The 10,540-nt window shown below is 45.2% G+C and overlaps 1 protein-coding gene across 1 annotated transcript; it reads right to left on the bottom strand.

Moving 5' to 3' along the window:
* Nucleotides 1-549: 549 nt before the first annotated feature.
* Nucleotides 550-7,486, bottom strand: LOC119353160. The gene is made up of 5 exons (XM_037619748.1): nt 7,236-7,486; nt 4,579-4,770; nt 3,502-3,644; nt 1,360-2,973; nt 550-1,270 (listed from the first exon to the last, which is right to left on the bottom strand). The coding sequence occupies exons 1-4, from the start codon at nt 7,284-7,286 to the stop codon at nt 1,383-1,385; spliced, it is 1,977 nt and encodes a 658-aa protein (XP_037475645.1). The 5' UTR covers nt 7,287-7,486; the 3' UTR covers nt 550-1,270; nt 1,360-1,382.
* Nucleotides 7,487-10,540: the final 3,054 nt, after the last annotated feature.

Below are 10,540 nucleotides of genomic sequence, written 5' to 3'. Positions count from 1 at the left end.
GTGCTCTGGGATTTGAGGGTGGCAGGCTTTACTGTAGCCATGCCCCGTCTCATCGATGTTATGTGGATGCAGACTTCGAGGGTACGATCTTGACCGCTTTGTGGGAGCCGGCTTCTTGGAGTCGGCCCTCCCGCGGCCGGCTTCTTGGAGTCGGCCCTCCCGCGGCTTTCTTCATGAGGGTTAAGGCTGGGCCGCCTTCCGATAGTCGGCCTGGAGACAGCCGGCAAGGGGAAGGCGGCCCCACGTTTTGGATTTTTGAAGGCCGGATTGGCCCGTAATTTTTTCAGAAGTGCCAGGAGGAGCCGGCTAGGCTACCCGTGGTGATTTACTCCGTTAAAAGAGCATATAGATAACTAGAATAGTGATCCAAATGCTCTTATATTATTTTTACAGAGGGAGTACGTTGGAGTGGAGGGCAGATCGGATGCATGCAGAGTAGCACTGGGGCGCGCGCGTTTTAAACAGCAGCGGTCCAACGTTTAGGCTTCCAAGCTGGCGGATCTTAGCGAGTAATCAGCCGGCTTAAAACAACTGTTTTCCATATGACAAATATTACTGCAGACACGGCGGTTCTTTAGTACTATTATTTCATCCGCTCATGGTCACCAAATCCATTACAATGGGCTAATTAAACTACTACAAGTAGTATTTCCAAATTTCCTATAACTAAGCTCTAGAGAAAAGAACTTGCCTCAATGCATATAGCAGCATACAGACCCGTCTCCACAGTCCATCCAGCCCATGCAACATTCTTGTCGAGCACCAGATACTGATCTACAAACACTTTCAAGGTCGCTAGTTTCAAAGTCCCCAAGACATGTACACGAGATCCTATAGGCAGTGCAAGAACATGCCGAGTCAACGGAAGTTCAAATACTGTGCCACTCTGTCTAACGAAATGAACAGCATCATCCTCGACTTGATTTTTGAAAATAGTGAAGCCAAATGGATAATTTTCAACAGATAATATAAGCTCGCCCTCCACTTTAGTAAAACTGCCATCTTGGTGAGAACAAAGTAAAAATCGGATTGAAGAGCGAACTGCATTGCTGAAAGTCACTGATGTGATGTTAACAAGGCCACCTCTGATAGAAATTAAATTGCCCCTGGGTTTGTCAAGGAAATCATCATTCAAATATAATACTCGACCAGGTATTTCAGGGTGGTGTTCAGGCTCGAAAGATGATTCAACCGGAACATTAATTTGAATGATCCAGTACCCATCATGAGCAGTCATGGGACGGCTCGGGCCTTTGAGAACAAGAGATTCCTGCATTCATATTATAAAAAACATTAGGAGTAAATTCACCACAATCACTAAAAGAAAAGGATGAATTAGTTTATGAATAAATATCATACCATGAAAGCATAAGGTTTTCTTCCTATATCCTCTGATAACCAAATGGAGCGTCTTTTAAAAACTCGTCCTTTTCTCCTTCCTTGGACTCGTATATTAAAGTACCACCGCGATTATCATAAAGTATGATAGTCTTTATTAAGCACAAATTTGTGTGGATAGAAAAAAATTCTAAGAGAGTCTGGCCTGTAGGAAAATATGGTTGTGAGGGGATAGAATTCTTGATGAAGTTAACCATATCTTCCTCAGGCGAATTCTTGATGAAGTTAACCAGCATCGGATCCAAACCACGTACATGTGACATCGAAGAATCAGGTACTAATGACAAGACCTGACCCAAACCACTTGCATATGCAGATCCTAGAGAATCAGGTAGCAATGGCACCATCAAAGGTTCCACGCTTCTTCTGCTGGTGATCAAAGATTCCACCCCTCTTTTTGTGATGACAAAAGGTTCCATGCTTCTTTTCTTCATCAAAGGCTGAACCCAGTTCTTGCCAACTATCAATCCTCCCATGAAATCCATTGCTATTTTGCTCATCTCACTCGTCCCTGGCCTGCTATCATTATAATTTTCCTTCTGTTTTCCACCATCACGGTCACCCTCCAGGTTGTCATCATAACTATCAAGTGGTCCAGATCCAGGTGTGTTTGTTTCTTTGTCCTTACCATGTCCAGACAGTCCAGAGCTAGATCCAGATGTCTTTTGCTCTTTGTCATTACCACGAGATGGTCCAGAATCTTCCTCTGATCCTTTGCCATCTTCACCATTCTTAATAATTCCAGGACCCTCCGCGTTGCACAGCAGATTAAGCACCTTAATTGCTTCACATCTAAATCGCAGCAAGATTTTAGCCACTATGTTGTCCTCAAACTTGGCATCAATGGCACCGTTGCGGGCCTTATTTAACATTACCTTCCAATGCATCATATACTCATACAAGAGTTTTGTCAAGCTTGAACAACTCTCTTTCCAGTTTCCATTGACGGATACAAATAGATTAACGATGCATGAAACTTCAGCTAAAACCACTACATTCCAAGCTAATGCATCTTGCACTTCTTGAATGAGTCGTTGTTTTTCAGCCTCACTCACATCATGTTTTGACAGAATACTGTGGTCATAGTTTGACAGCACTTCGATGCCATGTGAAAATTCCTCCATATTTAGAATTATGTCCAACAACCTCTTTTCACATTCACCTTCTGGAATCAGTCGAGGTCTTTCGTCGTTCAGTATGCTTGGGTAGTCTGTGCTACAGCCAAATGCAACAGAACTTTTGATTATTCGCAGACAATCTTCCTTCACAAGCTCAAAGATTTCACCCTTTTTGTTACTGAAAGCACAAAGGTAGAAGTGATCGCTCCTAATGTAAATCTCGGCTCGAGCATTATCTTTCTTCATTTTAATCAACATCCATCTGGGTTGCTGTTTATTAGGTGTCTGATATTCCAATAGGTGACATGATTCTTTTCCATGTCGAAATGTAAAATTTTGGTCATTGTTACACAGCCGATCACTGAAGTAGCTGATAAAATTACTTAGAGAACCTTCTTGGCTTGGGTTCAAAAAAGCCATCTCAATCAGATCAAGTTTAAAATCTCCCAACGCAAGGCTGTTCACAACAAGAAAGGTTTAGACAGAGTTCCTTTCAAACTGAAGCTAGTCTAAATGGTCTAATACACTAAACAGTAAGGATGGCAATGCAAAACACAAATGCATAGAAATGATTGTTTAGATAAAGCATCTTAGTTATACATAGCAAATGGAAAATAAACACATTTTTTATTTGGCAGATGTGACTAGTGCATCACTCCATCAAGGCATGGAAAAAATATGGGTATAGGTGCTAATCAACGATTTCCTTCGGTTTTGTTCCAATGAAAAAAGTTCTGATTATATATTTTATGCTAATTATATGCATATACAAGATCTAATGAACGAAGAAGTCCTAGGTTTCCAGAGAAAAACGAGCTCATCTATGACTACTGTGATTGAGATCTGAATTGGAGAAAAAGGACATGCTAATCGATGAGAAAAAAAAAAGATCCCTTTGTACTGTTATGTAATGTAAGGAGTAATGAAAACTTGCAAAGAAACTACTAGAAATGTTGAATTCGTCGAGGATGTGTCCCAGAATTACCTCACAGGCCTTTGTTCTTCTGATAGCTTGTGAATCCACTGTTGTAAATCAGAATATTTTAGGACAGGATTTTCATATGATGGAACTGAGTTCTGCTTCTTCAGCTTGTTCACAAGCCAGTCTTTTGGTTGCAAAGCTGCGATCTGTATGAGAAATAAAAAATTAGGGCACCTCCACATACATAAACATGAAAACTGACAAATACATCTAGACGTTGAACCATACACACTTAGTAATAACGATTCCAATACTGGATAGACAAGGAAATAGTTAAAAACTAAGCACAGCACATAGTTGTATGTATGTGTAATAGGAAGGGACAAACCACACTGGAATAAAACAAACACAGATTAGCTATATTTCAGTCAGCTGACTTTTCAGTTTTGGGTCAGTCGATTTTGAGTGAAGGAAGGAGAAGGAATGGCCTCGCCGGAGAGAAGAGGCTCGCCGTCATCACCCCATTATCTATCTTAGGGTTCAGGGTGGGGCGGCGGTGGTGTGGCTTCGCCGGAGATGAAAACTAGATGGGGGCAGGGCTAGAGGGATGGCCGGGGACGGCGGCAAGCATGGCGATGGGCAAAGGTTGAGGGGAGGGCGGGGCGGCGAGGCTGGCGCGGAGCGCAGCCGGCCGCGGGCGGCGGCGGCAGATGGTGGTAGGGTGGTAGCAGGCGGCGTGCCGGAGGAAGAAGAAACACCTGATCTGTTTTATTGAGAAAAACTGTTGGGAGGAGGAAGACACAATCTGGGCCATTCGTTTTCTATCCAACGCTTCAGCCAAATCGACCGACACAATCCTAGCCATTCCCAAAGAAACATCTATAACGGTATTGCGAACAAATCCATAATTATACTTCAAAAAACTTGCATCAACCATTCTTTCCTCATTGGCAAATATGACAGTTTCGTCCAGCTGAAAGATATTTTCTAGCAACAATTGCAGCATCTCCACCAAACTCTCTCAGGTACCAATTTCCGTGCATTAATGGTTTTGATAACCCACATAAGAATCATCAACATTTTAATCCATTTGCAATCTATGTCACCAACAAGATAAACAGAGAAACATGCATCTCGTACCTTCTGCAGATCTTGGTCCAATTTCATTACGTATTCCCTTGGTTCACTATCAGGAGGAAGAATCAGCTTCTCTACTATTCTGAGAACACTATTCCAATCTTCAGAATTCGCAGCAGACTCCAATTTTTCATGCATGCCATCGAACTTTTTTCTCATAGCTTCACCAGGGTCATCTCCGTCAGCAATTGTCGCCTACAGCAAAAAACATAAGATACTATCAGTCGAACACAAAAGCTCTTCAAAAGCAAGCAATGAGACTAATGAGATAATGCAACAATATGGTTACAAGCATAAATTTTAATTCATCCTAAACAGAAAATAGCATTACCAATTACCAAGAATACAAAGTTCACCAACTTTCGACCAAAATCCTAGTACTAATTACGGATCACGTCTTACAAAAATTTCTTTCACTGGTTTATTTCTTTTTCCAGCATAAATAAGATGTTCAGTATTGGCCAAACTTTGTGGAGAAAAAGATAAAGCTTATGTTCAAGGTTTACGAGTCGATGAGTCAACGAGTCGTTTTAGGGTTGAGACTCATAGACTAATCGTGACTAGTCTAGACTAGTGCTGGACTAGTCGACGTGGTACTGTAGTACTCAACTACTAATACCTAGTAATAGTCATTGTTTTTAAGGCCTAACCCCGCCTTATCCTTGAGGCAGACATAGAAGGAACAGAGCAGTCAAGCAATTTAGCATGTACAGTATATTGCAATGAAAAATAAGAAAGACAGAGATTGGGCCACTACCTATGCACTTCCTTGTGGCCCAAAAGCCCATCTACTAGCTATACTCCCCCCATGACCTAATTCCACTATCCTCAGTTCCTCACTCCTTTCTTCCTCACCACAGCCGCCACACACCTTCTGCTCTCTTTCCTCGTAACAGCACACAACCCTAAAACTCCTGCTCATCATGACCCTAGCCTTCTCTGATTCTCCCTCGTCGCAGCATCCCTCCTTCAACGGCATAGTAGAACCGACAAGGGAAGGAACATAACCTGGGAGAGCAGAGCAATGCTCCTTGCCACCGCTGCCGGCGGCGGCGGGTCAGTGGGTGCTGGGAGCAGCCTCGTCCAAGGTGCAGCTCGTTCTAGAGCGAGCCTGAATACCTAACATCTGTTCTAAGTTTTCCCTCAACACTTTGGATTTCTATCTTTGCATAACTAGGAATCAGCAGTTAGCTATTCAAGGGCTATGTGAGTGATCCACTAGATGCTTGTGTAATAGACACTATATACAGGTAGAGACTACTTGATTCACGATATTTTTATGGATTGTCATACAATATCAACAAATCAATAAACCATCCAAGTACATGAGTACATCAGAACAAGAACAGAGGCAGAGCTTAGTTGGGGCCAACCTGGGCCGTGGCCAGCCCAAGATTTTGGTCAGCATTTTAATACCTATGCTTATAGCCCACTCCACTAAGGCGGTGTCTCTATTCGGGTTACCCCGCAATGAGATGCAGCTGCTTCACAGTCGACCCAAAGCCTCAAAGGGCCAGTAGCCAGCAGGTAGTCATGGTTCTTGTAAAAACCCTGATGGGGCGAGGAACACGGAAGGAGCAGCCGCGTCCTATGGCATTTCATGCAGATCTCACATCACACAACCATCTGCCATTTTCTATGCGAAACCAGCAGTTATCTGTCGTGATCACCAGCCACATGTCCACACCTCAACAGCCACCTGTTGGAATTTTGATCTCAGGTCATAACTGACCGAGAGAAAAAGGGAAGCTCTTTTTCCCCACATACGTGCCATGATTGGAGGCACCAAATCCAGCTGTTGGTTTCAGTCCCTTATCCCTTTAGCGCCAGCTATATAATGAGCAGGATGAACCCTTTCGAAAAAACACACACGTACGTATCATACAACTTGCTAACAACTGATCCTAAAACAAAGACGCTCAAGGTGATCAGAAGACCGACTACCACCGCCGGTCACCGCAAGGTCAGTGCCGACGGCAACCTGTGCGTCTTCTACGGCAGCGCTCCTGCTGCTTGCTACGAGTTCATGTTCCTGCACTTCTTCCCCGGCCATCTCCATGTTGCTGGAGATCGCAAGGTGCAGCCATAGGCTGAGGGGTGCATCGAGCAGGCACATGGCTTCCCTCAAAAGCCTTAAGAAATCACCAACCCTTTTCTGTTAATCTGTTTTAGGTGGTCTAATGCTCGACTCAAGATCCTATTCATGTCATGTCTAACTTTTATGTCTATTGTGTAACATTGGTATCATGAGCATGTTTATGCCTAGAGATCCCTAATAATGTTTAATGGCGCTCTGTTTAAGTTGATTATTATGATTAAGTCCTAATGAGTGCTTCTTAAGGTTAATGTTTTAAGATTATGGATAATTACCCACTGTTAAAGTTAAACTGTCAGGATTAGGGGTTAGTAGTTTCGGTTAAGGTATAATTTGCTATGGGTTGGTACTAATTGCATGATTATAATCTTTAATTTGGTTAGAATAATTAAGTCAAGCTTCCGCATCAAGTTGATGACACAATTAGCACGTTACTACCCAGTACCCAGGATTAGCAATTAGAAGGAGGTGATTTCGAAACTAAAGAAAATCCCCAAATGCAAAACTCTTGAAATCTAATCCCTAAAATTTGGAGCACAAAAAGGAGAAGAGGTGAAGGGCTCACCTTGATGACGCCGCATCGAGATCCCGCACAGCCGCCGCCGTGCGTCGGCATCGTCACCGTGAAGCTGACGTTTCTGGATGACACGCGGGAAGAAGGTAACCGGCGAAACACTTACGGATGTGCACGTGTGACGGACCTACGCACCTCCCACGTCGCCGTCAGCGCCACAAGATCCGCCGCCGGCGCTCACATCACTGAAATCGCCACACCGGATGAATCGGGGAGGAAAGGGGAACGAGCTAGGTTTTCGGCCAACAGAGCTTTTATTTCGGATGAGAGGACCCTCCAATTCAATCGGACGGCCGAGAGCGACTCAGAGCACCAGGCGGGTTGCGGCAGCTTCACGGGCCAAATTCTGGCCATGGGCTGCTGCCCAGGTCACAGCCCGCTGGATATGTTTTTTCTTCTAAACGTTTTTTGCCGAAATCACTAATTAAGGAGTACTCGTTGCAAAGAACACTCCACTTTCCCAGGTCGCGACAAGTGGCGCCCATGCAGCGCGCCACTTTGTCGCAACATGGAAATTTTCCCTTTTTTCGTAGATCCGTTTATTCAAAACGTTTTATCTCTTAAACCGTGCGTCCAAATCTCGAACCGTTTTCACCATTGGATTCTGTTGGGGATCGTAGCAGAAATTTAAAATTTTCTACGCATCACCAAGATCAATCTATGGAGTAATCTAGCAATGAGAGAGAGAGGGGTGCATCTACATACCCTTGTAGATCGCGAGCGGAAGCGTTCAAGAGAACGGGGTTGATGGAGTCGTACTCGTCGTGATCCAAATCACCGATGATCCTAGCGCCGAACGGACGACACCTTCGCGCTCAACACACGTACGGAGAGGAGACATCTCCCGCGCCTTGATCCAGCAAGGAGGAGGGAGAGGTTGAGGAAGAGAGCTCAAACAGCAGCACGATGGCGTGGTGGTGGTGGAGCAGCACTACTCCTACAGGGCTTCGCCAAGCTCTTGCGGAGGAGGAGAGGTGTTGGGGAGGGGAGGGGCTGCGCCTTGGATGTGGTGTGCAGCCCTCCCCTCGCCCCTCTATTTATAGGGGAAGGGGAAAGGGGGCCGGCACCCTCTAGATGAGATCTAGAGGGGGGGCGGCAGCCAAGGGGAGGGGGCTTGCCCCCCAAGCAAGGGGGGCGCCCCCCTTAGGGTTTCCCCCCCCCCCCCAACCCTAGGCGCATGGGCCCAAGGGGGGATGCGCCCAGACCTCCAAGGGCTGGTTCCCTTTCCTCTACGGCCCATGAGGCCCTCCGAGAGAGGTGGCCCCTCCAGGTGGACCCCCGGAACCCTTCCGGTGGCCCCGGTACAATACCGATAGGCCCCCGAACCTTTCCGGTGACCGTATGACAACTTCCCATATATAAATCTTCACCTCCGGACTATTCCGGAACTCCTCGTGACGTCTAGGATCTCATCCGGGACTCCGAACAACATTCGGTAATCACATACAAGTCTTCCTAATAACCCTAGCATCATCGAACCTTAAGTGTGTAGACCCTACGGGTTCGGGAACCATGCAGACATGACCGAGACGACTCTCCGGCCAATAACCAGCAGCGGGATCTAGATACCCATGTTGGCTCCCACATGTTCCATGATGATCTCATCGGATGAACCACGATGTCGAGGATTCAAGCAATCCCGTATACAATTCCCTTTGTCAATCGGTACGTTACGTGCCCGAGATTCTATCGTCGGTATCCCAATATCTTGTTCAATCTCGTTATCGGCAAGTCACTTTACTCGTTCCACAATGCATGATCCCGTGATCAACCACTTGATCACATTGAGCTCATTATGATGATGCATTACCGAGTGGGCCCAGAGATACCTCTCCGTCATACAGAGTGACAAATCCCAGTCTCGATTCGTGCCAACTCAACAGACACTTTCGGAGATACCTGTAGTGCACCTTTATAGCCACCCAGTTACATTGTGACGTTTGGTACACCCAAAGCACTCCTACGATATCCGGGAGTTACACAATCTCATGGTCTAAGGAAATGATACTTGACATTAGAAAAGCTCTAGCAGACGAACTACACGATCGTGTGCTATGCTTAGGATTGGGTCTTGTCCATCACATCATTCTCCTAATGATGTGATCCTGTTATCAACGACATCCAATGTCCATAGTCAGGAAACCATGATCATCTGTTGATCAACGAGCTAGTCAACTAGAGGCTCACTAGGGACATATTGTGGTCTATGTATTCACACATGTATTACGATTTCCGGTTAACACAATTATAGCATGAACAATAGACAATTATCATGAACAAGGAAATATAATAATAACCATTTTATTATTGCCTCTAGGGCATATTTCCAACAGTCTCCCACTTGCACTAGAGTCAATAATCTAGTTACATTGTGATGAACCGAACACCCATAGAGTTCTGGTGTTGATCATGTTTTGCTCGAGGAAGAGGTTTAGTCAACGGATATGCGACATTCAAGTCCGTATGCACTTTACAAATATCTATGTCTCCATTTTGAACATTTTCACGAATGGAGTTGAAGCGACGCTTGATATGCCTGGTCTTCCTATGAAACTTGGGCTCCATGGCAAGGGCAATAGCTCTAGTGTTGTCACAGAAGAGAGTCATCGGGCCCGACGCATTGGGAATAACTCCTAGGTCGGTAATGAACTCCTTCACCCAGATTGCTTCTTGTGCTGCCTCCGAGGCTGCCATGTACTCCGCTTCACATGTAGATCCCGCCACAACGCTTTGCTTGCAACTGCACCAGCTGACTGCCCCACCATTCAAAATATACACGTATCCGGTTTGTGACTTAGAGTCATCCAGATCTGTGTCAAAGCTAGCATCGACGTAACCCTTTACGACGAGCTCCTCGTCACCTCCATAAACGAGAAACATATCCTTAGTCCTTTTCAGGTACTTCAGGATATTCTTGACCGCTGTCCAGTGTTCCATGTCGGGATTACTTTGGTACCTTCCTACCAAACTTACGGCAAGGTTTACATCAGGTCTGGTACACAGCATGGCATGCATAATAGACCTTATGGCAGAGGCATAGGGGACGGCACTCATCTTTTCTCTATCTTCTACCGTGGTCGGGCATTGAGCCGTGCTCAATCTCACACCTTGCAATACAGGCAAGAACCCCTTCTTGGACTGATCCATATTGAACTTCTTCAATATCTTGTCAAGGTACGTACTTTGTGAAAGACCAATGAGGCGTCTCGATCTATCTCTATAGATCTTGATGCCTAATATATAAGCAGCTTCTCCAAGGTCCTTCATTGAAAAACACTTATTCAAGTAGGCCTTTA

This window comes from Triticum dicoccoides, chromosome 2A (assembly GCF_002162155.2).
Source record: "Triticum dicoccoides isolate Atlit2015 ecotype Zavitan chromosome 2A, WEW_v2.0, whole genome shotgun sequence".
In the NCBI taxonomy this organism is placed as follows: domain Eukaryota; kingdom Viridiplantae; phylum Streptophyta; class Magnoliopsida; order Poales; family Poaceae; genus Triticum; species Triticum dicoccoides.
The sequence above is the reverse complement of the archived record's forward strand: the minus strand, read 5'-3'. Positions and strand labels throughout refer to the sequence as shown.